The sequence below is a fragment of the Capricornis sumatraensis genome, chromosome 19, assembly GCF_032405125.1.
Source record: "Capricornis sumatraensis isolate serow.1 chromosome 19, serow.2, whole genome shotgun sequence".
In the NCBI taxonomy this organism is placed as follows: Eukaryota; Metazoa; Chordata; class Mammalia; order Artiodactyla; family Bovidae; genus Capricornis; species Capricornis sumatraensis.
Genome location: NC_091087.1, coordinates 50,405,724 through 50,433,144, shown reverse-complemented (window position 1 = coordinate 50,433,144; position 27,421 = coordinate 50,405,724). Strand labels below are relative to the sequence as shown.

Below are 27,421 nucleotides of genomic sequence, written 5' to 3'. Positions count from 1 at the left end.
TCCTTCACACTCTGCTTTTATGAAAAGGAAACAAGTAATAACTAGTCTGCTATATGGTCAGGCCACTCAAGATGGCTGTTCTCTTGCTCTCTGTATATCCCCTGCTCAACCAGTCCCTGTCTCACCTACATGCTACTCACCTGACCGACCTTCCCTTGTAAATCATAGAGCCTAATCACTAAATGCCTGTGTACTTGCCCATGGTCTCAGCCAGTGATTATTCTGATTTTCAGATCAGAATTATCTCCACTATGATAGCTTATCAGAGAGGTGGTGAAGGGTACCCACCTCTGCTGGTTTCCCTGGCAACCAGTGAGCCAGCTTGATGTCAATTCCCTCTATAACTGTTACTCTTCCTCTACTCCTGGTGGTAAAACTACTCCCATGTCCAGTTCACCGCCTGCCGCGCACAGTGGGGTGCTGCTCCAGGATTTTGCTTTAGAAGTGGAAGATCCCTCCTCCCCCATCTATTAAACCACTGGTATCTCTGTCACTGACTCTGAGCTCTTTCTTTGCTCTTGAGCTGGGTAACTACAGGGCTTGCAGGCCTATAGTGTGCAGTCCCCCACCTACCTTTCCAGTCCTCAGTTGCCTTATTGTAAAATGGGCATGCATAAAGAAGGAAGAAATAATGACATCTGCAGCAATATGGATGGACCTAGAGATTGTCACACTGAGTGAAGTAATTCAGACAGAGCAAGACAAATATCATATGATCTAGCTTATATGTGGAATCTAAAACAATGGGTACAAATGAACTTATCTGCAAAACAGAAATGGAGTTATAGATGTAGTAAACAAACTTATGGTTATCAGGGGTAAGGAGGGGAGGGATAAATTGGGAGACTGGGGTTCATGTAAATACACTACTATATATAGAATATGCCACTCCTAAGGACCTACTGTATAGCACAGGGAACGCTGCCCAATATACTCTGTAATGACCTGTAAGGGAAAATAAGTTAAAAGGGAGTAGCCATTTTATAACTGATTCACTTTGCTGTACTCTTGAAACTAATACAACACTGTCAATTAACTGTACTCCAATAAATTTTTTTAATGGGCATAAAATTAGCATAGTGACTAGCACATAGTGGGTAGTCAAAAGATATTATTTTTTATTAATTATATTGATTAAAAAATAATATCTAGGGTGTGTTTACTGTCTTAACCTGATTTCCTATAACTTATTTGTCATACTAAATAATAACTGGTCATCATCATGATAATGCTGAATCATCAAAGATTAAATTTTAAAAATGTTTAGGGCTTCCCCGGTTGCTCAGAGGTGAATTAAAGAATGTGTCTGCCAATGCAGGAGACACAGGTTCGACCCTGGGTCAGGAAGATCCCACATGCTGCGGAGCAACGAAGCTTCTGTGCCACAACTATTGAGCCTGTGCTTGAGCGCCCGAGCTCTGCAAGAAGAGAAACCACCACACTGAGAAGCCTTTGCACCACAACTAGGGCGTAGCCCTGGCTCACCGCAACTAGAGAAAAGCCTGCACAGGACTGAAGACCCAACACAACCGAAAATAAATAAAATCTTAAAAAAAACTTGAGTTGCCAGGAAGTCACACATGACTTAATCAGATTCTTAGGTTAAGAGGAATATTCTGGTGTTCAGTTATTCAGAACCAGAATCTGTCATCTTTCATTTTTTAAATATAGCAATTAAGTATTTCATTCATGTTGAAGAATACCTCTTAATCTTCAAATAGTTAGCAGTTTTACTGTCTATAAGCTATTTTTCCATATAATTTTCATCATTAGTATAAGAGAATACTCTTAAACTTAGAACACGAAAAAACATATTTAAAAAATGGGCAAGTAGTATATATGTAAAAAAAGAACTATTTCTTGAAAAATTAAGGAGCTTTCATTTTACAAAACCTTGCTGTAAGCATCGTCAGTCACTTGAGATTGGCAGGCATGAGAGAACCTATGTGAGGACTGATTTGACTTTCACCCCATTGTAATGACAAGATGAAATTCAGCAATGTGAATTTCTCTATAAAAAGACACTTTAAACTAAATGAAACATGCTTGCAAGCAAGCAAACACATACACACAGAGGGAATTATTTGTCTTGAATTGCTGACAGTGTAAGTAACTTGATCAACTAATAGTACCAGACTAATTCTATAAACCTTAGAGCATTTTTTATAAACCAGTGGTTAGGGAATATTGGGATTTAAAGAGGATCTTATGCATTTTTATGTTGTTAATGCCTTAAATCATTTTAGTCCTTGAATGAATGTTGCTGAATAATATTTGTTTCGTGCCTGTAATGGCCCATTTTTTATAGGGAGGTGGGATTTTTTTTTAATTGAAGGTTAAGTGTAAGGACAAATAAATGTTTTAGTAATTTTAGTATAGTATTTATGAAATCATTTGGTTAATGAATTAGTTATTACTTTTAGTAAGTTAATAAAATCCATTAATATGTGTCTTGATGGTGTAGAAAAACACCAAATTTTACATCTGGTGATACAAGTCCAAATTTGCCACATAAAATAGATGACGGGAGAAAAAGCAAGGCTGCAGTCTATAAGGTTGATGAACATGGCAGCCTGTATGGTAGAGACACCAAAGACTGTGAAAATCTGGAAAATCTGAATGTTCTGTATGTTATGCCTCTGTAGTTAATAAGGAGTGAAGTTGCTTTGGTTAAATCATCAAAATGGGCCATTTCACTAATGTAAATCAGAGGCCAAGTTTTCTCACATTTTGCATTAGCTGCCTCTAAATTCACTTGTTTTTAAGAATGTACTCACCAGAATGCTCAAGTTCTTTGTGGCTGTGGAACAGGGGTGTTGGTTGAGTCTCTTGTTCTTTGGAAGCCATTTCCCAGGTATGGGGGCACTTCCTTTCAAGCAAGAGAGTGCAAGCCTCAATATCAGTGGTTCTTAAACAAGCTATCACAAGGGATTTGTAACCAATAATAAAGTACCAATGTTTGGAAATCACTTTCTGTGTAAGTATGAAATAGATTGTCTTAAAAGCTATCCATAGACTATGGATATGCCACCCCACTTTGCCACATTAAGATCCCCTTCATGAGTTGGAGAGAAGGGGGCAGAGCCTTTCCTGACTGGAAATTGCTTATCAATTCTTGGCAAAAGTTGGAAGTGTCTCGCACAACCTTCCAAGTTGTGTGTGTTGCAATAGAAAAGAGACTGAGAAAAGTTGTTTTATGCATTTTCTAGCTTACTTTAAAACCCAATACAAACCATTCGTGCATATTTTCTGCTTTGTGAGGGCCTATTAGTCAAGGAACAGAGTGGTCTCAAAGCACTGGCCAAAATGGCTTTGCTGCAGAAACACTGTGGGCTTGCCTTGCATATGCCATTTTGTTATTTTACTCTGGAAATGCAAATACATAATTCTCAAATTAAGAGGCTGTTGTTATGTGCAAAGAAGAGTTTGCTTTTTAGAGAGAAAATGGCAAAAAGGCCACTGTCTTTATGTGTCCCCTCCCTAGGCATAATGGCAGTGGGAGATGGTAGGGCTGACAAAAGTGAATTAAGAAAAAAGTCTGTAACCTTTGAACAGCTTCTTTTCAGAAAGTGTCTACCTGTGACCACAGCAGGATCTGTGGTATGTACTGATCTCCTTGATAAAGTCAGATGGTTATTTATGACCAGGCCTTAGGAAATGCAAGTGTATCTTACATAATCCTTGATCATGGTTTTACCTTTTTGGGGTTGAAAAAAAAATTTGAAAACCCTGATTCTGAAATGGATTGTTTTTAAATTTCTTTGGACTACTTTAGAAAAACACTTAGAAAGGGGATTCCAGTTTATTGGTAAACTGAAGTGAGTTTAGGTTGCGTCAATTTTTCTGATGGTTTTGATTGAATTAATGACTTAGTCTATAATTGACTAATCCTCTAAATCAATCAAAGACAGTCTGTAATAAGTGAACTAAATTTAAATCCTTAAACCAACAGTGGATGTAGAACAATCTTTATGAAACAAGCACACTTCATTTTACTAAGGACACGTGAAACTGAAATTAAGAACTCAATAAAACCTAGAAAGCAAAAAACTATTGTAGGTGCTAATACATTGATTTTGCAAATGAAAATCTGCCTGCCTCTAAGAAAATGGTGTCAGAATTAAGAATAATATAGACCAGGGATGGGAAAACTTTCTCTGAAATGGACCTAAATATTTTAGGCTTTGCAGGACATATGGTCTCCATCACAACTACTTACCTCTGCAACTACAGTGCAAAAGCAGCCATAGACAGTATGTAAACAAATGTGTGGGGCTGTGTTCCAATAAAACTTTATTCATGGACACTAATATTTGAATTTTATATAATTTTCACATGTCATGAAGCACTCTTTTGATTTTTTCAACCATTTTAAAATGTAAAAACCATTCTTAGCTCATAGGCCAAACAGGCAGTGAGCTAGATTTAGCTCACAAACTAGTTTGCTGACCCCTACCTTATCCTGATGAAGCATGAGCTGTAAGAGTAAGTAGTGAATTTCAAGACACATCAAGAATCTCAGTGAATCATTCACACTTATAGAGTAGCTATTGAACACTATTGAACATCACCTATGTACTATTCTTGACTAAAATGTTTACTCTGAGTTGAATAAAGAGAAAACCGAACATATCCAGACTGTGGGTTATTCTATGAAAATGGACAGGGCCCTTCAGAAATGTCAGTTAGGAAAGACCAGGGAAAGAAAGAATAAAAGTGCAGGGAAACTGTTCAAGATTAAAAAGATAGGAAAACTAAAAACAATGTGTAATCTTTGGTTCCTGTATTAAAGCAAAAACAACCATTAAAGGGCACTCTTGGGATATCTGGAGAAATTTGAATAAGTGTTGTCAGGTTTTATTGCATCAATGTTATTAATACATTACTTGGGTGTAAGGATGGTATTGTGAACTTAAAGAATAATGCCCTGATCTTTGGTGATAAATGCCAAAGCACTTATAGATATGCAATTTAATTTCAAATGGTTTGACCACACAAAAGTGCGTCTGTGTGTGTGTGTGTAGAGAGAGATGAAACAAAAGTGATAAAATATTAACAATAAATGAATCTGAGTGATAAGTATACAAATATTACTACTCATTCAACTTTTATATAGCTCTGAAATTATTCAAAATAAAAATTGGAATAAAAGAATACATAGAAAAAAGAGACAGCTGTAAATTTAGTGAGTTCAACTTGGAAAATTTTGCAAGACTTATATAGTGGTTAAAAATAAAGTATTTGTTAGAATTACAAAATAATATCAGTTCTATTTAGAAATTAAAATAATTTGATTTGTAAGAAATAGCTGAATCATTTTAGTGTGTTTTCATATTTTTATCAAATTTTTCCCCTGGAAAGTTACAGCATTGGTAAAACTTAAAGTTGGACTAATAAAACACAACAAAATTATTAAGCTCAGCTTCTCAAAAGCCCTGAAATTAGATTTTTTTGTTTTTGCTGTTATTGTATAAGATGTATGCTTATTCAGTGACCAGAAATCTGAAATGTACCTTTTTCTATAATTAAAACTTACAAATAAAAAACTCCACTTCTTCTAGGAGTCAAACCCAGATAATTCTTCACATTAGTTTGCTCACAGGATTTTTGGAAATGTAGGGAAACAAGATGGGAAATAAGATAAATGAAACAAAATAAATTTCTCTTTTAATCTAGAGAAATTACCCTATTCAAGGACATGAAAGGCACTTTCACAAAACAACTGTAAACACTTTGTGGCCAGAAACCACATTTTGGTTGCCTTTGCATCTCAAACGCCAAACACACTGCCGCAAGTAATCATTCCATGAAGGTTGGTTGAATGACTGAATGAGTAAATGAAGGTGGGGGGATTCTGCTATATGAAAACAGGTTAAGTTTGGATTTGATGTAAGGAAAGTATTCAAGATGATTCCGGCACTGGACTGGGGTACTGAAGGAAGTAATGAATTCTTATTGATTTACTTATTTCTTTCTTTATTGAAATTTACAATAATAGAATAAACATATATCTTGGATATATTCTGAGAGAAAACTTACCACTTAAATGTTTAGATATTTTTTCTACATGTACGATGATGGAGACAGTTCCTCAGTTTCAAGGATACTGCCTCTTAACATTCAGTCAGGTTGAAATGGATCTGAAAATCATGACATATGAAGGGTGGTAGAGGGAAGTGAACAACAGAAATCAGAGCAGCTGGGAGAGGATGAGTAACTGGTCTCAATTTTATCTTCAGGGTTGCCAGGAGAAAGGGGCAGAAATACTCTGAGCAGTTGCTCAGGACAGAACTTGGATTGGTGACCAAATTAAAGGCAAGGGGAAGCGGAACTATGCAGATTTTAGCAATCTAAGAAACAACTTTTTTACAGAGAGACGTGTCTAATGGTGGGACAACTTGCCTTGACAGATAATGAACACACTGAAATGGTCACATCGAAAATGTATAGGCAGAGTTGGTGTGACCATTTTCAAGAGTGCCTAGGAGGGTTGTGTACAGAGCAAAAGACTGAGGCTATATTTCATTCCTTCCAATTTGAAAAAGCATTTTCAATAAACCTGAAAGTCATGCTACAAATTCAGTGTTAATAATAAATAGATACTTAAAAAACACACATTTTCAATACCTCAGAGTCTTCAATGAGCACATAACTGGTAAACAGAACAGCTCAGTCAGTTTTTTCTTCAAATATTTTACAATAGACTTAGACTTGGCATTCTTAATTACCATCCAAGGAAAATTTAGGTTGTCTCAGTATATAAAATAATACCATACCTCTAAGGAGATTCAGAGTCTCCAGGATCTGTTTCTCCTCTACAGGCTGGCCGCTCTCCCTGTGAGCTCTATGATCCTTGGGAGCCTAGATTATTATAGTCTACAGCTGCCTCTCCACGAGGCATTTATCTCTAATCTCTCCCACCTATAATCATGGTGCATCCTGCGGCTAGATGTCTGCCCAAAACCCCTTTTGAACAAACTACTACCCATTACAGAGTCTAGAATGATTCATTGATTTAGAAATATGTATGGAAAAGATGGGGCAAAACAAAATGAAAAGTTATTAAGTGGCGGAATTATAGACTAGTATTTAAAAAATGTTCTTGGTGTGGCACTCATAAGGTTCTACTAATGAAAAAAAAGTCAGGTGCAAAACAAAGATGCTATTAACTTTCCTTACTACTTAGCATATTACATTCAAAAGCTCCAACTTAACTTTGAAGAGACTCTTTATTAAGTCTCTCCGTTTACCTCTTCTCCTCCTATCCCTGCAGTTAAGCTTAACTATCTCCTACTATCTAACTTCCTGCTCTCTTCTAACCTTTTTCTTCCTTCTTGTCCCTTGTTGCTGCTTCTTGGTGCCTCTTTCACCGCTTTGCTCTCCTCCTCAGCTGTGGGACATCTACTCAGTCTCTCTGTGTTCACCTCATCCATTCTGTCTCTAAGGCTCCTAAGAGCAGGGCTTTTGGTATCATTGCATCCCAATGTCTAGACTAGTGCCTTGCAGACAAAAGATATTAATGAATTATCAGGTGAATGAATGATTGTCATTACTGTGACTATATGAATCTACACCATTTTTAAAATTTTGACATAAATTGATTACACATTATGTGTGGTTTTATATTGCATTACATCTTTTTTCTAATTGTTTATGTGTTTTAGTGTAGCTTCCTCAAAATGAATAGATGTCATCCATATTACCTAATTCAATACTTCAACTCAGCAGATTTTTATTGAGTACCTACTATGTGTCAGGCACTTTAGTAGGCATTAGGATATAAATTCATAAGTACATTTAACAAGAGCAAGTAAAGACCAAATGGAGTATTTTTTAGCTAACTTCTTTTACACAAAATAAATATACTTGAAATCTATAGTTTAAATTAAAAAATAATCAACTTTTTTATACTTTTCTACTATTTTTTCTATCAAATCCATTCAAAAGAATTATATAACATAAATATAAGATATACTAGGTATCCCAAAACCCAAAACTACACCATCAATGATAAATATAAATTAAAAAATCTAAGATAAATTTTTATTGGTTTGGGGAGCTGGCATTTAATCATTTGTGTTCCAAGATCTTTATAGTGATCAGAAAGATTTTTTAAATTGTGAAAGCTTCATCTCTTATGCAATATGAATATTTTGGAAGCTGCTACATGTCACATTTTTCCAGAATCAGGTGCAATAATTTGGTAAAGAACACAGGTAAAAGAGATCACTAATTTTCCTTTTCCCCCAATAAACTATGTTTATTATGCCAATTTTAATTGCCATGCAATCTAATGGATTTAAGGCTTATATTTTCCACATCACTAGACATCACAAACATGAAAGCATTTTGTACTGTCATTATACATCAATGTTTGTACTTGGTTATACATATATACAGAAATTATTCACACATCTTAACCTTGCTATTTCCTCCTTTCAAACCAACACAATTTTACCATGAAAGCAGCTTTTTAATAAATGGTATAAGAAATACAGCAAGGCACACTTTTTAAAAAACTTTTTTCTCATTACCACCTCAAGAAGCATAAAAAAAGAAAATGTTGTACATAATTTAATAGTAGAATGTCACCAGTTTATAATATACAACACCATATAGTTGTTTCCTGAAGTGCTGCATAGATTATTCTTTTTAAAAGGAAATAAATAAAATGGTGCTTTTAAAAGTTGCTTAACTTTGAAAGAAGGACCAGTGTTTCTTCCCTTTGCTGCCATAAAATCAAATATTGGCCTTTCAGGTAAATCTCTTTCCATAAACATAGGCATCATACCATTAAAAAGAATCAAAATGGAAACATGAGATTGGTCAAGTACCACCAGCAGGGCAGGGAGTTGGGGGCAGGGGGGTTCATTCCAGATAGGTGAATTTAATGGACCAACAATTCGGTGAACTGCAGAATTTTAAAGAGTAGATGGGGAGGGGAGAAGGCAAACTGAAAAGTCTTGCTGGAGAGGTGGGGTTGGCAGAGGTAGCTTGGGACAGGAATCCATGGGAGAACAAGCAGCTTTGCTGAACTTCAAAGACAATCACCTAAAGAGAACCAGCGCACATCCAGGTCACAAGGCTCATGTGGACAACCGCATTCAGAAGAAAGATTCGTCTGGGGAGAGGTCAGTGTAACAAACGGCAGTGACACGATGGAGCCAGAGACCAGCCCAGGGAGGGGGGTGAGGCCACCCTTGAGCTGCAGCCAGGCTTACCTACAAGAGACAAAGAAGTGAGAGGAAAAACTTTCAGAAGTGTCGTTTTATTTGCAAAACTGATGAAGGCCACAATTTTAGAAATGCTTGCTAATGTTCTGAAATAAAAGGATACATAAAGTGGTTGTAATAGCCCAAATGTTTCAGAATCAATGTGCAAAATAGATTGCTTTTCAAAAAAGAAACAGTTTTAAAGAAAAATAATTATCAAGTTTGACTTTTTTTCTGGATCTTATCTACTCTTACTTGTGAGTGAAAGTTGCTCAGTCGTGTCTCTTTGCAACCCCATGGACTACATAGTCCATGGAATTTTCCAGGCCAGAATACTGGAGTGGATAGCCTTTCCCTTTTCTAGAGGATCTTCCCAGGGATCGAACCCATGTCTCCCTCACTGCAGGTGGATTCTTTACCAGCTGAGCTATCAGGGAAGCCCTCTGCTTGTGAACTCAGTTTTGGGTACTTGAGATATCGTCAAATCAGTATGAAAATGTGAGGCTGCCGATGCCAAGTGACACAGCAAAGTATCAACTGAGCCCCTTTGAGGAACTGACGAAGGCTACCATTTTAGAAATGCTTGCTAATGTTCTGAAATGAAAGGATACATAAAATAAATAAAATAAAACAGCTCAAATGTTTCAGAATCATTGTGCAAACTTGATTGCTTTGTTTTTAAAAAAGACATAGTTTTAAAGAAAAATAATTGTCAACTTTGACTTGATTCACAGAGTGGGAATCTGGACTCTTGGGTTTAACCCTTCCTTCAGTCACTATACATGTGACAGTGGGATTGAACAATTCCATTATTTTACAATGGTGAAATATTCATAAATGTGATAAACCCAAATCCTTCAGCCCCTTACCTATGAAAGGATACAACTGGGGCTTCTAGCTCAAATATGAATGCATTTCATTTAAAGTACTGACAGCATTGTGCAAATGAGAATGATTCAATTTGTTCTGTATATCTGATGGCTCAGATACAAATTTGTTACAAACTCAATCGGTTCTTCATATTTCTAAGTGGCTAAAATCAACCTGTTGAGTATGAGGAACAATTAAAATTAGGCAATGCAGGATGCAATTGTGGTAGGTGCTCTGACTAGCTCTCAAATATAGCAGGCTTTTGCTTGTAGGGGCTTAAACTGAGTTCTCAAGTCTGATGTCAGGTTGCTTTATGGTCCTTCTAGAACTACTTTCATTCTTTCTGTCTTGCTCTCTTCCTCTATAATCTTGCAACCTGTTCAAGAGCCAGAAAAACTTGAGCAAATGTAGTTTGGCTGAAGCCACACGATGTTGGGGAGTAAAGGCAAGTTATCAAGAACAGGGAGAGAAAGACAGGAACAGATGGGATGAAATTTGTTACAGTAAAGTAACACAGTAACTCAAGAAAGGCATGGGGCATTGTTCAAATGCTGAGGACATGACTCATTTGAAATCTGGCCACTGAGTAGGGAATCCTTAGGTGAGGCAAATATGGGCTTACCAAATGACAGTACTTAAATTCCCCAGGATAATCAAAACTTTCAATCTGGCCCATTTGGAAAGGGTCAGGATAAACTGGTTGAGACAAAGATCTGGACTGTGTGTATATGTGTGTGTGAGTGCACGTGAGTGCGCGTGGGAGTGCATGCCAAATGGGTGATGCCCAATAAAATCTTTGATATTTAGCGTGGCAGGGCTCGTTATTCTGAAGTGCTAGGAAATGAAAAAAAGCGCTTCACATTCAACAGAACTTTTGATTTTTTTTAAGTGATTTAAAGGTAAATATAATAAGATCACATCTATGTTGTTTAGGGAAAATTAATACACTACCACCAAGAGTAGTTTCCTAAACTGCTTGGTCAACTTTGGGTCATATTAAACACTTAATGTCATTCCAATTAACAGAATAACAATTTGTTGTGTACATGAGAAATGTTGCTTTTAGAGCTTTCCCAGTTTATAAAAACTGAGTAGCAGCACTTTCTACTGTGTATATGTATATTTAAGCATGCACAAATACAAGTACTTGCCTAAAATCTATGGCCTTTCTTTGCAGACTGATAAAGTAGGAAAGGCAATAAAGCTAAAAAAAATTCTGAAGGAAATATGTACATCTTAAGTAAATACAGCACCCTCCCACACTAAAAAACCCCAGAAAATCAGAGCAAACCAAAGGGAAAAAATAGTATACACTGGCTGCATGTGATGAGTTTAGTTTTTGTATCACAGGATTTACCCAGCCTGAAGTTTAGGGTTAAATCATTCACCAAAGATCAGAGGCTTATGATGAGGATTATGAATAAATAACTGTCAGAATACAGCAAAAAGATTAGTGCAAAGTACATCTCTTAGGCAGGTCCTAGGAGGCTCTCCAGACATATATGCTTCCTTCAAATTAGGCAGAAATATCTGGATCTATCCAGTTACCTTTCTTTGATATGACTTGCTATAACTGACCCCTCTATGTTTGTAGAAACATGATACATAAATGAAAATAGTGAAAGGCACAGCAGTGTACCTGGAAATCAGTGCAAATACATACTGTGTTAGAGCAAGTTAAAATTTCTCAAACAGATTCATTGGGCTTTTAATTAGAACACAGTAAATGAAAAACTTGCTTCAAAAATTTTGCAAAAAAGAAATGTTTGTTTCTCTTGAGGACTATAACTGCTATTCTAAGTTACAGCTCTTCTAGAAGACATTACAAACATTTCATCCTCTGAGAACTTATTTCTGGTGGAAAAAAAACAAATTTGGTGAACTTTATTTTCCTGATAAAAAGGGCATCCCAAGTGATAGCTTTCATATGGCTTTAAAACGTGGAGTTTTTCTTTTTGCTTTTCTGAATCTTAAAGGGAGAACAATGACAACAATTAAGCTTTCATAGACATGAAACCTCATATTTACATATAATTTTACTATGCATTCCTGACATTCAACACAGAAGGTGTGTCAACATTTTGAGATTAAATGACTTGTCCTGGCTGGTAGTATTTTAACAATATGTAAATACTTACACCCAGGTACCCAGCATTAATGACTGGTGAAAAGTTTAGGTATCCAGATGTTCTGTCTACATGAAACTGAGAACACTGAATAGGCCCAGTAAATATGGCTACCTAAACGGCCTTAGGCTGATAACAAGTCACTTGGGGGCGATGTGAGTTCTGCAGAAATAAAGTCTGGCTGCTTCTCTCATTGCCTGTGATTGGCCAGGCATTGAACCGCAGGGGCTCCACAAAATATTGCTAACTGGCAGGCGGGCTGGCAGATAGTTTTACACTGTCCATGCCTGTAAAATTGTGAGGATTACACAGATCCATCAGCATATTCCCTTCCCTGAGTCAAAAGATAGAGCTGCAAGTCATTACATTTCATTTCAAATAGGGGAGAGGAAAAATCCCCAGGGCATCAGAAAAGAAGGCGTGCACCCCAGAGGTTTCTCCAGTGCCTGAGCTTCTCTAGACCAGATCTCGGCATGACTGGTGATTTGAGGGTCACCGTCACATAAGTCTGCGCCCAGAGTGGTGTTGCTTTCAAGCCTTGATCCCCTTTCAGAAAACAAAAATCAGCCAGGCTCTACCGGCCCTTCTGTGGAGGTTGGCAGAGCTGGCAGTACAATTGGTTCTAATAGAACTTGTTTTGAAGCAGCTTATGGAATGGCAGTTATTCTCCCTTAATGGTCAGTTTTACTGCTTACTGATGGAGAATGTGATTACAGGGTGGACATGTTTCACAGAAAATACATTTCTCTCTCTCCTACTTTTGTTCTCCCTTGCAGCCAATTGTAAATAGAGTCTGAAACACAGAAAATTAGTTGTGCTATATTAGTAAGTAGGGCTGCTTTCCTACAATTTTGCATACTGAGTTTATTTTTAGGGTATATATATGGTATAGATTCCCCCCTCCCCATTTCTAGCAGCTCTACACAGAATCACACATTTTAATGAGCTGAGGGCACAGGTGTTGCAGGAAAAAAGTAATGATGTTTGCCATTCATCTTTCAAATTAAATAATGTGTTTTTAAATAGTAACTTTTTTCATAATACATTATGGGAACAACATTATCTGTCACATTTTAAAAGATGTATTTGTAATAAATGTAAATTACTTTTAGAAAATCAGTAATTAGGCTCATCAAAAAATAAACAATCTGCCACAAAAAAGATAATCTTTAGCATAGTTAAGTATAATAACTGTTATTTGAATAAGTTAACAAATTAGGGTAGATTGCTTCTGTAATTCATTTCCTATAGCACGAGTTTAGGTTACTGCATTAAGCTTCTGGAGTAGGGGGTGGAGATGGCAGTCAGTACCTCATACTTTGGTGAAATACAACTCTCACATTCAAAAACTCACATTTTCTTTTCTAAACTTGATTGAGAAAGTATATTCATCACTGAGGCTTAGAAATGGGAAATAACAGAGTTTCGGTGTCACTTTTAGAATTGTATCATCCTATCAGAATTATCAATCAGTACCTGTCTTATTAAACACGAAGAGCAGAATGACTTTCTTTAAAAAAAAAAAAAAACACATGGATGGAAATCAGCCTGTCACCTTCAGGCAAAATTCAAAAATTCTGTTTTTATCAAAACGCCATTAACTTGTCATGTATTCTCTCCGCATTTGCTTTTGGAGCCTGTTCTCAGTCTCTGTGTGGATAAATAAAAGCCTCTTCCTTAACATCAACTTTCCCCTCCTGTTTGAATTCTCAGAGTTGGTCGTGATTAGGAGCTGTGACAGCACAGCCTTCCACCAGGGAAGTAAATGTGATGATAGTTACATTAGACAGAAGCGTAAAAGGAAGGCCCAGATCCGGAGATGCAGCTTTAACTTAATCACTGTTCATCTCTAGGCACTGAAGGGAGCAGGCTGTGCACAGAAGCTGAAGCAGGGAGCACTGTGCATGCATTCTGATCAGAGGGTATAATTGCAACCTGGAGGAGAACCCCTTTTCCTCCCTTAGTGGAAGAATTTGAGGCTCTACTGTATTTGACTACTTCCTCAAATTTTTGATTCTTCTTGGCATAATGATGTGATAAAAGTAATGTTACTAAAAATGTCAATGGTGACCATTTTTTCCCCCTTTTGCTTCACAGTTACTTGCATGGTTGGGAGTATTTCTTCCACCTAAATGCCTTATTCAGATAAATATCTGCCATGGCCACCCATCCTGACTAGTCCTTTCTCCTATCATAGCTTTGTTGACTAAAACTCATATTTTTTAAGTATGTCTATATTAAATATATATGTGACAATATATTAAATATATATTAAAACATGAGGACTATACGTACCTTTCAATGAGATGATTTTCATGCTTGGAGAGGGTTACCTTCTACCTATGCATATTTCTATGTCGTTCTTCATGAAGGTTTAGCAGATTCTCTTCACAGGTTAAAGCTGTGGGGCTGGGATGCCATGAGGCCTTGTCCTTTGGCTGCTTCGCCTTTGAGGAGAGTCTGGGAACTCCAGATGGGGCTGAAGAAGCATTGTGTTCTTCTGGCCTTGCAGACTCACCTGGGTTTTCTGAACTCTCCTTTTCACTGCCTAGCTTTGAAGGAGTAGTTACCTCTGCGCTTTCTCCATGGACATTAGAAGCTTGGGGTAAACCATCCACTTCCTTTCCTACATCACCTCCTTTCGGAGGACTTGAAAGGGCCACTGTGTCTGCATTACTGGCGAGGAGGGAAGTATCGCTGAACCTGGAAGAGCCTGCTCCTGCTAACAGGGGTACTGCAGCCTCGGTGGGATCTGCAGGTTCATTTGGAGGAGCATCAGAGAAACAGGGCTTGTCTTCAGCAGGGTCCTCCTCAACACAGGCCTCGAAGAAGTATTCAGTGTCCTCCTTGTCTTCCGAGCCAGAGTCAGTCATGTCTGTTGGCAGTGGAGTGCTGCTCTTCTCTTCAATGTAATTGGTGACCTCCCCACAATCACTGTCATGCGAGGAGAGAGATAAGTAGGAATAAAAGTCCCCTTTTCTTAGCTGGATGGGCCGATGAGAATGCTCCAACACCTTCTCCTTGATTTGAGTTAATGAAGTAGGAGCAGTGACCTCGTTTTCAGGTTGAGATTTACATTTCAGGGCTGTTGAAGCCATGTCAATGATTTCCTTAACAAAGTCGTGTACTGAGCAATCTTCGGCATCTTTTTGATGAAAAATGTCTGGTTCACAGTCACAACAGGAAACGTTGTCATTGGCGGCAACGTTTTCCTCTGTTTCATTTTGTTCGCGTGCTAGGCAGCAACCAGCAGGTTTTCCAGCCATACTCGGTGCATTATTAGATGACGATTTCAGTACATCGGAGTCCTGTCCATTGATAACACTGGTTTCTGAAGGCAGTTGTGGACAAGATTTCTCAGTGGGAGTAGAAGCAGCACTCTGATTTTCAAAATGGTGGTGGTTTTGACATTTCTTTGGGACATGTCTAACCATTTGGGAAACAGACTCCTTTCCAGCAATATTTGATTCATCTGAGCCATCCATAACTGGTTTGCATTTACAATGCTCACTCTCTGAAATCCTTTTCCCAGCTGAACCAAGACTTTCTGATTCCTTTGAAATCTCATTCGGTTTGTCCTTCTGACTTTCTGGAGTGCTTTCAATATTGCCGTTTTCCATGTCTGCCACATATGGATCTTTATTAACTTTGAAAATATTTTTCTTATTTTCACCTTTTGTCCCTAACTCATGAGTGTGGGGTAAATTCTTACTATTTCCATTATTTTCAGAGAGATGTTTTATTGAGCCATTGAGAAGGGTCTCAATGTTGATAGTGTCTGAGGAATTGGTCATCTCACTATCACTTACATCCTTATTGCCCTTGACTTCATCACTGAGATTACACCTTCTCTTATCTCTTGTCAAGGAAAGCTTGGGTCTAATCCAGGTCTGCAGCTCATTCTTAATGTAGTCCAGCCCAGACATCACGTTGCAGTCTTCATAAATTTCATCATCCGTTGCAATACTGGAGTCATCATCCTCATCTTTGACGCACAGCTCTTCTTCTGTTAAGGTGAGCGTTGAGCTGGAGAGGAGGTCACTGTCATCTTCATCATCAGTGCAGGCAGAGGTGCAAGAGACATTCACGATCATGCTGACATTGACATCACTTTCATCGGCCACTGAACGAGGAAGGCGCTTTCTGAATGACACATTCGATTCTGGGATCTTGTTCTTGTGTAACACAATATCCTCCGAGCAAAGAGAAAGCTCATCACTGCTGCTTAGTTCTGTAAGAGATGCTGGCGAGTCTTCATTAATAGAAGATGCCATGTCCAGTGACAGTTGGCCAGGGAAAGACATCTTTTGGGAACAGCTTTGAAGAGTGATATCGGAAACACTTCGCTTTATCTTCTGCTCTGACGGGCTCTGGATATTCTCCAAACGATTCAGGAGATCTAATGTTCTTTTACTCAGTTCACCAACTGAGCCACTGCTCACACTTAGGTCCCCGGAGCTGTGACAGCTAAAAAGATCTTCATTGCTTTTATAAGACGTCAACCAACTTTCTAAAGAAGTGCTTCGCTGGAGGCTGTCACTGCCATTTTTAAAGATGCCCAATGCAAATAAATCACCCCCTGGAGAAAGAGACTCAATAGACGAACTATGAGATAAAAGAGAGAGCTGTTTGGCATTTTGCATGCCAGTGAATGTCTTCTCTACATCACCACATTTATATGAACTGTGATCCATTTCATGGGGTGCACTTGCCAAAATCCTTTCATGGGGAGGTGCATCTGGTTGTAACTCTGTAGCCTGATGTTTAGATTTGCAGGATTTTTTATCAAAATAAAAACCATGAAGCAGGGGATCCTCCACATGTGCTTTTTCACTTTGTGACTGCTTCATTATCAACGGTAATTTGAGTTTTGAGCCTTGGAGGTACGAGTAATCATAAAATGTAAACACATCATGTTTTCCTTGTAATTCTTCTCCCAAACAATCAGGGGTATGTTTGGTAACACTGTTTAAATCTCCAACTTTTCCATTTATACAACCCACTGGTGAAATGGGTAACTGAGAGCTATTTGGGAGCTTAATTCGTTCCTCCTCGTCTTTAATCTTTTGCCCTAACACGTTAACTGCATCTCCCATTTGCGGGTCCAGATGTTCAGTGTCAGGGTTACTTGGGGACCCATCCACTGCATTGAGCAAGCACATTTCAGAGTTGGTGGTGGTTTCGGTATCCCCTTCACTGACAATTCCACTCTCACTGCCTGAATTTTGGCTCATGTCTCCTCCATGGCATGGGCAGGGCTTCACCAAATTGGAGCCCCCTAGAAGATCTGGCAAAGATTTGGTAGATGAAAAGGAAGAGTCTTTGCTGAGACTCTTAGTTAAAACACTAGGCTGCGTCATGCTAGTGAACTTTGGATTGTTTTTCAGGAATGGGATGTGGCTGTCTTCATAGAGCTCAACATTGTGGAGGCTGTAGACCTGGTAAACGTGCGGACTGGATGGGGCAGTGACACTTGATGCATACTGAGATGCCCCGTGGCAACCTGCCTCTTCTTCATACCTCGGGTTCTCACTACCTGTCTCTTCAAGGTTTAAGGAAGGCATGACAGGTTGGGATTCTTGGTCAAGGTCATTCAATTCTTCGTTCAAACTAATTAACTTGTTACTTATGTCAGTTTCATCCCATTCCAAGGCATCCTCACTCGTCCCATTTAGGTCCATCAAGCCAGGATCAATCACATTCAAAGCCTCCTGTGTAGGAGAAAGGAAAAAAAAAAAGAAGAATTAGGGAACACAAGCATGAAAATTTTATCCATTCAAAATCTCTTGGAAGAGTCAGGAAAGAAATTTGCCCCAAGCATGAATTTGAAAGATAGCATAATTATCAGCTCTATTCCTCTCTGGAATAACATCCAAAATTATTGAAAGAGGCTTTTCTATCAATAGTAATTTGTCACTAGGGGCAATAACATAGATTAAAATGTAAGATTATTACAGTCAAATATGTAATTTATGGAATTAACTATTTCCTATTGATTTCGTCTACATTTTTAACCTTGGATTGGGTGAAGATAAAACTGTCAGGTAAATAAAGGTAAAAAGAGGTTAGCCTGTGACATCTTTTAGGGTACATTCACTCTAATATCATCGCAGTTCTGGAGTTCATAACGGAGTACTATCTGCACCCACATATGGTGAAATCCCCTCTTGCTTCTGGTTTCTGAGTTCTCCACTTGATGCAGCTTCTGGGGAAACAGAAGAGAGTTGTAGCTATCTAAAGCCATTCACTGGCCAGGAGCTCTCATAAGTCTATCTTTTCCACCGCCTTCCCTTTAGGGTTCCTCGTCTTCAGAATGTGACCCTGTTCCCAATCAGACCCAAGCTGAGCACCAGCTGACTGGTTTCTTTACCCACATCTTCCTGGACTTGAGTCTCGGGCCCCAGTACTGCAGGGTAGCTTCTTAGTCATTAGTCACTGTTCTCACAGTCTTTCTCTTTATCGGTCTCTATCACAGAGATTCCACTTTGATCCTTGATCCCTTGTTCACTTCTCTCATACTGTCCCTATGTAAAGTCCAGGCAGAACCCTCCCGCTCCAGCCCAACTCCAGCCCTAGAATAACAACTATCTGAGGACTTCCTGACTCCATGAATGAAGCAGCCCAGATTCTCTTAGGCTGCTTTCTGCCTGCACAGTTGGGTTCTTGTTCTTTCCTTGGATTTCTTGATTTTTACCCTCTTTGGTGAAGCGTGACACATTCTGGGACACAGAAGCTGAATGGGTTTGGCATGGTCTTGGGCAAGTCGCTTAACCTTTCTGGGCAGTCATCGCCTCACACCACTTTTTCAAGGGGGTCAGCACTGTCCATCTTCAGAGACTATTCTGAGGATTAAGTGAGCTAATGCTTGTGAAGGGCTGAGGAGGCAGTCAGTATAACGCAGCTGGAATAGTCAGTGCATGGAGAATTGCTCTAGAGTGGCCTTTAGTTAATGCATAAAGGGTTTTCCCGGCCTACCTCATTCTCTCCTCATCTTTCCTTTCAATTTGCTCTTAAAATCATAAGGGATCCATGACGTGCGTAGAGAGAGGTGTCTCACTGTATTAACAGGTCAGCATCTCTGAATTACAATTCAGAATTATTTTGACAATCTGGTTGAAAAACAGGCCATGCTGCTTTTCTTCCTCAGGAGTGGGAAAAAAGGCTTTGCCAGCAGCACATTCACAGTGCTCTCCTAGGAAGCTCTCAGTCCTTCCTGAAACTACTAGTGGAAGGATACCACAAGAACACATTAAGCATAAAATACCCATTAGCACTGGATATGTAAGAGATTATCTGTATAGCCTACTTAAGTTTAAAAGAGTCTAGATACAAAGTAAACATTAATTGAGGGACACTGTTAAATTTTCTAACAGAATCTTTCCTACCAACATTACAGCACTTAATATAGTTCACTGGCTATCATCATGCTCACTTAGGTATGGGGTACGTTCACCATGATGAATTTTTATTAGAATTTCTGTTTATTCTTTGCTTGCTGATAAAGGAAGTACTAATGACCAGTTAGTACGACTAGTGAATGTTAACATCTTTAGCTGTAGAAACAATCAGTCAGTCTAATCAAATAGTACATTAATTTCAAATACTATCTTGGCAACACTGGATTCTGAGAATGCTAATAAATAACTGAATTTGTCTTTCAAAAGAGCTCTCTCTGTAACTCTCAGGTTGACTTTAACATTTAGAGGTACAGATTTTCCATGAGGGTCCCAAACCCGGGGGCTCACTCTGGCTGCAGGAACCATGCCACCTGGATGGGCACCAGGAGCTGAGCCCAAGGGACGCCTGTAACTCAGACTTGCCTTCTATGACACAGTTGCTTTCTGACCAAAGGCTGCCTTTGTGGCTTTACAAATGCAAGCCCACAAAAAGCATAAAACTTGCACGGCAGCATCTACAAGAACAAATCTTTCACTCAATAAAGTAGTTGGAGTGGAAGATTTCCATAGGAGAAGATTAAATTTTGTCTGTAATATTGTCCTTTTCCTATCCTAATTCTTTCTTCCTATATATCTCTTAACTTGATTGTAATTTCAAAAAAGTTTTTATGTCAACTCCAGGGAATATCTGACAAGACCCATTAGAAAATCATTCACTTTAGACTTTACATTTTACATATTAAAGAAGAGCTGATCACTCTGCCCTCGTTCACTCTTTTCTGTTATGAATTAAATTCTGTCAATATTTTCAGTAAAATCTCCATTTCGTCAAGATTTAACCTCAAACATAAAATATACCCTGAGGGTAAAAAAAAGTAGGGAAAGTTTCCAAGAGGAAGGACATTTACAACATTTATATAACTAAAAAGTTGCCTTCAGAAAAAGACAAATGTACAGAGTGATATAACTGGCTGGAAAATTATTTGGTCAAAAGTTCTCTTTGAGGATAGCCCAATATAGCAAATAATCCTCAAGCTAGTTAAGCATATTTTGTTGTTTTGTTTTCCTAGAGGAACTATCTGGTGCTTTATAAAACATCTCAGATGTTCCCTGTCTTTGATAAAGTGATAAATCAAACATGGATTTACAAAATACCCTAAGAATATTTGTGAAACCAGGAGGATGGTGAGTAGTACATGAAGTTCCAATAGCGAGGCTGCCTTTTCAGAGATAATTCTGAATTAAATACATTTGTGCAAAGGCTTTTCATTCATAAACCTGTTTCACTGGTGCAGAATTTTGGCCTAAACCAAGGACTCTCCATATATAATTACACACAGGTGTGCATACACACACACACACACACACACACACACACACACACACACACACACACACACACATCTTTGCAGATCTGCTCAAGACCAAGTGGAATCAATTGGTGTTACTTTGTTTTGTTTTTATTCTTAGAGGCAGGTTATTTATGTTAGTGTAATATAGACAAAGAAACTAAAAGTGGCTGGAAAATAATTATGATGATGATGACAATGACCAAGATTCCAATTGCAGCAAGTAATACCTATCCAAATTAACTTCCTTCTGCATTTGCGTGACTTTGAGTCAGGTATCCCAGGACTTCATCTCTAGGCTTTTCTTAAAATTTTAAGTTAAATGGTAGATTTTTATAAGTGATGAGAAACACATTATCAGCAAAAGAGTGGAGACAAAGGAACCTGACATACTATAAAACAATAATCCAACAGAGATCTGATATAACTACCTTTGGATTCCTTTAATTTCCTTTAAAGAGAGGCAACTTTTGAAAAACTAAGGTATATCAAAAAGACTAGGATGAACTGAATGTTCCAGTCAAATTTCTGGTGCTTGAAATAGCCAAAACCATTAGGAGGTCTTGCCATCCGTGTCCCCCTGTTTATTCCAGATCCAAGAGTTTACTAAACAAGACCACTTACAAAGCCCTGGGAGGTGCGGTTTATTTGCAGGAAAGTAGAACATAACAAAAACACACAAATAAAAGTATCAAAAACGTAGAGAACCATAAGTGAATAAAGATAAGCATATTTACCCTAAAGCAAAAAGCAGAATACAGGGAAGTTTGGATAGGAGGGAGAAAATGATATATAGACAAGGGTGGGGGAATCAATTTAAAGAAGGAAAATTCTACCCTTAATATACTTACTCTGCTCTTTTGATGCAATATTTTGCCTAGCACCACCTCCTCCAAATGTAAAAAACCAAAGTGTCTGATCATTAGATGCATAATTATTTTCCTAAACTAGATAGGTAGAAATTTTTCAAAAACATCAACAACTGTAAGAAAGAGCTAGTCCTTAACAAACAGACAGCTTTTATGAGAGTTCAGAGCTTGTGGTACTCTGCCTTTTGATGGGCAGAGAACAGATTCAGAGTTAGCAAGAAGAAATATAGATGAAAAATAAAATAGGATCAGAAGCAAAAATGTTCGCTGTTCACCAACCATTGTGGGATTTGGAGCAAACAGATCTGGGTATGAATCTTCGGTTGCCCCCCTTTACAGGTTAGCAGTATGATCCTGGACAAGTTACTTACCATGTGTGCCTCAGTTACATCATTTATCTGTTCAAGATAATCAGAGTACATTGTGTCTATCTTAGAGACTGCTGGGAGCTTTAAATGAAAAGAAGTCTGTGAAGTCCTAGGGGGAGGGCCTGGCACATAGTAGGGATACAAGGATAGCAGCTATAGCAAATACTGCCTGTGAAAATAGAGGAGGACAGAGTAGTTGAGTGTTAAATAACCCTATCAAGGTTTGCATTAAGACTGGTGGTTGGCTGACTAAATTCTTTAGTGCAACCACATGCATGGAATCCAATGAAATCAATATTAATCAGGTCCCTGAGTTACTCCCATTGCACTGGAAATGGGGGGTGGGTTTGTCTTTGCATGTCCTCACTGAGCATATTCCTTAGGAATAGCCAGATGAGAAAAGATGCCTGCCCAGCCCTCGGCAGGCCCTATAGCTCAAGGACTTTCTATTTCCAGAAAATAATCTTTTTTTTCAAAAGGCAGGTCCATTGTCTGTGAAATTCTATCACAACTGACACATTAGAGCAATCAAATCCTGCTCACTATCTATCAGATTGACAATAATGTTAAAGTAACTTGTCTCAGCTCAGAAAATGCTTTGAAGGTCTATCTCACACTAATGATCAAAAACTGTTGCTCTTTTTCAATAACAAAGCTGATCAGAAACTCAAAACAGACAAGTAAAACCCAAAGTCAGCTCACAAATCTCACTAAAATGGGTACTGACGTGAACATATTTCCCAGTCTTGGCTACACAGATATTCTGAATTAGATGAAAATGAAAAATCCATGAGATGTTGTTTTAAAGTAAATTTAAAGTAAATTGCCTTACTTTTCAACAGGAACCAGGGACAAAAGAAAGTTTGACATTGTGAATCAGGGGTTTTCCTCCTAGCTATAAACTCCATGAGGGCAGCAGCTTCTCTGGGCTGTCTCCATTAGTGCCCTAGCACCCCAAACCCTGCCTGGTACGAAGCAGGTTCTCAAAAAAATTATTTAATGAGCAAACAAAAGACATGTCTTTGGTCTCGTGAAATGCTGAAGAACTCTGGGAAAGGTTTTTAGGATTTTTTGCCATGACAAAACCATGTGGAGAAATGTATGACTTTCTAACTGGTGTTACTTCTCAGTTATGAGCTAGCAGCCTCAAAAACATTTTGCTTGGTGAAAGAAGCCAGACACAAAAAGTCATACACTGTATAATTTTATTTACATAAAATACCCAGACCAGATAAATCCATGGAGATGGGATCAAAATTGGTTGCCAGGAACTTGTGGGAGGGGAAAATGGGGAGCAATTACTTAATGGGTTCAGGCTTTCCTTTTGGGGTGATGAAAATGTTTTGGAAACAGAGGTGATGGTTATGTAACATTGTGAATATAATAAAAAATGCCACTGAATTGTTCTGTTTAAATGATTCATTTTATGGTATGTTAACTTCACCTCAATTTAAAAACAAACAAGCAAACAGCAGTCCTCAGTCCTACTGAGTTTTCTGAACCTATAACACCATCAAACGTAACAGGATGTCATCACTCTGTTGAGGACCTTGCTTACAAAAATATTACAACAGATATTTCTGGACTCATGTACATCACTGCACATATATTATCAATAAAGATAATTTTTTATTCCAGGCTTCTTTGGTCTGAATGCATGTTCATCACTCCTAGAAATGTTGACAAGAAAAGCATCCTGTGGATAGTACTTCGGGCTTCCCAGCGGCATTAGTGGTAAGAAACCTGCCCACCAATGTAGGAGACATAAGAGACACAGGTTCAATCTATGGGTCAGGAAGATCCCCTGGAGGAGGGCATGGCCATCCACTGCAGTATTCTTGCCTGGAGAATCCCATGGATAGAGGAGCCTGGAGGGCCCTGCGAAGAGTCTGACATGACTGAAGTAACTAAGTACACACATAGTACTTCTCTTAGTTCACCTTCACTCATTTCAATGCAAAAGTCTCGTGAGAAGAGAGAGTGTGATCAAAAGAGCCCTTATTTGCTGAGTCTGCCACAGGCTCACCAGTGACCTTCTGACAGCCCAGACCAACTGATCCTCCTTTGCCCTTATGTTACTTCATTCTTCCGCAGCATTTGACTCCATTTTTCTTGAAATTTTCTCCTCCTTTGATTACCTTGATGCTAAGCCTCCTCATAAAATTCATGCAAGCCAACTGTTAAATGACAGTGTGTCTAACAGCTCTGTCTTGCTTCTTTTCACCCTACAAATGCCCCTGCCCTAGGTTTAGCCACGTGAGGCCTGACTGTCTATGATTCTAAAGGTTTATAGGCTACACTGAGGAGAAAGGCATTCAGATAGAGTTGGGGCGAGGGACGGGGGGCCACTGCAGGACGAGGGAACAGTAAGAGGCAAAGGCAAAGGGAACCAAGCTCTGTGGGTACCTTCAAAGGAAGGATGAGCAACCTGAAAAAGGAACACAGCAGGAAAATCCAGGTAGGACTGGTGTGAAACTCTGGGACCTGAAAGAGAAAGACTGAAAGCAGCGGGTGGTTACGAGTGTTACAGAAGCAGAGACGACAAGGAGAGGGGCAAAGCCACTGAGTTAGCAAGAAGAAAGTCATTTGCCCTTTGAGAGGGAATATCCTGGAGGCTGGTAGGAGAGGAAAGGAGTGCAGGATATACTTGATAGTAACCTGAAGAAATCTAGGTTCCACAGTAAAACTGTTATTGAGATTGGGAACCTGGTCCTACCAGATGCTATTTACCACCTTCCTTGTCTTTCAGCACTGGTCTTGGGAAGGGAGCACAAATGGGGAAACCATGGAGGCCGCAGAACATACAGGAAACTCTTCAATTGTTCTACCACCGCTTCCCTCAATTCTAGTAGCCCATCCTGACTTTGGGCCTATTTAAAACAAATAAACAAAAATCCTCTTTAATATTTTTAAATAAGATTTTGTGTGTAAAGAACAGGTTGCCAAGAACTTTGAGGTTCTATAAACGAATGATTGTGAGGTTGTAAGAAACAATTCCATAGAAGAAAGAAGGATACACAAACTAGAAGCACTTCTTTCTATAATTTCAGTCTTACAGTGCTATTTGTGCCAGTAAATTAAAGAAACTTAGATACTGTCAAAATGTTGACATAACTCTTAGGTGTAGTAACCTCAGCATTGGTGTTTTAAAGCTAGGTAGCAACTGACAAATACCTTGCATCAAGCTATTTTTTAAAACAAAGTAATTACTATATAAATCATTATTCATTAAGCATCTACTGTAGGAAAAAGTTACTTTCCCATGCAACTCTGAAAGTTTCAGTAGAAGTAACTAGAAAAATAACTTGCTTCTACTGGAAAATAAATTGTTTTATCTTAAATATTGCTTTATGTACGAACATTGAAATTTTTATTATATTCAGAATAGAATGAACAGGAAAACTTGTCTATTTTTATCTTTTTAGTCATTATCCTGTTTTCCAGAAAATTTTCCCCAGAGTTTCAAGAATGTGTCTACAATTAGGATTGCTTAAAAATGAATTTAAAGAACAACTTGGGAAGAGATTTTTAAATAAAAGGAATATCTTTATCTGATCTCTTCAGTACTGTGTAGAACTGAAACCAATAAAATAAAGTATAAAAAACCCACAAAAAAAAAGTTCAATATAAAGTTTTAAAAACCCAATCACAATAAGATGGTGGCATTTTCTACACTTTATTTACTGCCTTGTTGCTGTTGTTTAGTCACTCAGTCGTGTCTGACTCTCTGCGACCCCATGGACTATACCCCAGGCTCCTCTGTCCATGGGTTTTCCCAGGAAACAATATTGGAGTGTGTTGCCATATTTCTTCTCCAGGGGATCTTCCTTACCCAGGGATCAAACTCATGTCTCCTGCATTGGCAGGAGCCTCCAGGGAAGCCCCTATCTACTACTACCATATGGGAAGCCTATTTGGATGACATGCGGAGTTGGATAAAGAATTTCCCCCCTAATAACATCTGGCCCCATTCTTCTGTCATTGTTCTGTTTGGTGTTTGCCTTTTGACTGTCAAGAGTTGAGATAACATTTGAGTTTTGTGCCTTGGGATGTAATTTTTGCTTCACCTTTACCTTAGTGAAAAATACAGTCTAGTTCCTTCCTTTATGATAAGGATCTCCCATTAATAAAACCTACAATTTTTAAAAACTTATAAAGCATATTTGTGGTAAAGCAGGGGTGAACAGTCCTGCAAACAAATGAAGTTTACTGACATAGCATAGGAGTTTCCAACTTTCAGACTGAATTCTACGAACATGACCTGAGATAGCTTCCTGTACAAAGTGAGCTTTGCCAACATGCTGAAGCCTGCCTGAAAAGACAAATATCAGCTAACGGAGTTCACTCACATCCAGGATCTGCTTCCTTTACGAAGTACATATTAGTTGAGGGAATGTTGTGTCTTTTCACTCTCAAAAGGTCCACATTAAGAACAAACACTGCATTATCCCTATTTTTAATGGATTGCTTGTCTTGTTTTGTTTGTTTCTGCTGAATTCTAATACTGTGATTACAACTCATCATTCAGAGGCAAAAAAAATAAAAAATAAAAAAAAATGTTGAAATGACTAAAAATGGTACCTATCATTTAATCTCTTTTCCATCTTAAGTCAACCAAACTTATCTCTTGCTTTTCTCAGTTTATCACCTGATTGGCCCAATGTTTAACATAATTAACTGGAAAGTCAGTTATGATTTGTTTTCTTAAAGGACTTAATTTTTCTTTCTAAATCTGATTTGATTTGATTTCAGTTAGGTTCAGTCGCTCAGTCATGTCTGACTCTTTGCAACCCCATGAACTGCAGCATGCCAGACCTCCCTGTTCATCACCAACCCCTGGAATTTACCCAAACTCATGTCCATTGAGTTGGTGATGCCATCTAACCATCTCATCCTCTGTTGTCCCCTTCTCCTCCTGCCCTCAATCTTTCCCAACATCAGGGTCTTTTCCAATGAGTCAGCTCTTTGCATCAGGTGGCCAAAGAATTGGACTTTCAGCTTCAACATCAGTCCTTCCAACGAACACTCAGGACTGATCTCCTTTAGGATGGACTGGTTGGATCTCCTTGCAGGAGGGATCCCTCGAAGGGACTCTCAAGAGTCTTCTCCAGCACTGCAATTCAAAGGCATCAATTCTGCACTCAGCTTTCTTTACAGTCCAACTCTCACATTCATACATGACTACTGGAAAAACCATAGCCTTGATCAGATGGACCTTTGTTGAGAAAGT

The 27,421-nt window shown here is 38.5% G+C and overlaps 1 protein-coding gene across 1 annotated transcript in view; it reads right to left on the bottom strand.

Moving 5' to 3' along the window:
• Positions 1-14,544: 14,544 nt before the first annotated feature.
• AKAP6 (A-kinase anchoring protein 6) overlaps positions 14,545-27,421 on the bottom strand; it is a 385,542-nt gene continuing 372,665 nt past the window's right edge. Inside the window, exon 12 of the mRNA XM_068991494.1 lies at positions 14,545-17,919. Coding sequence (XP_068847595.1) covers positions 14,545-17,919 — 3,375 coding nt within the window. The remainder of the gene's footprint in view (positions 17,920-27,421) is intronic.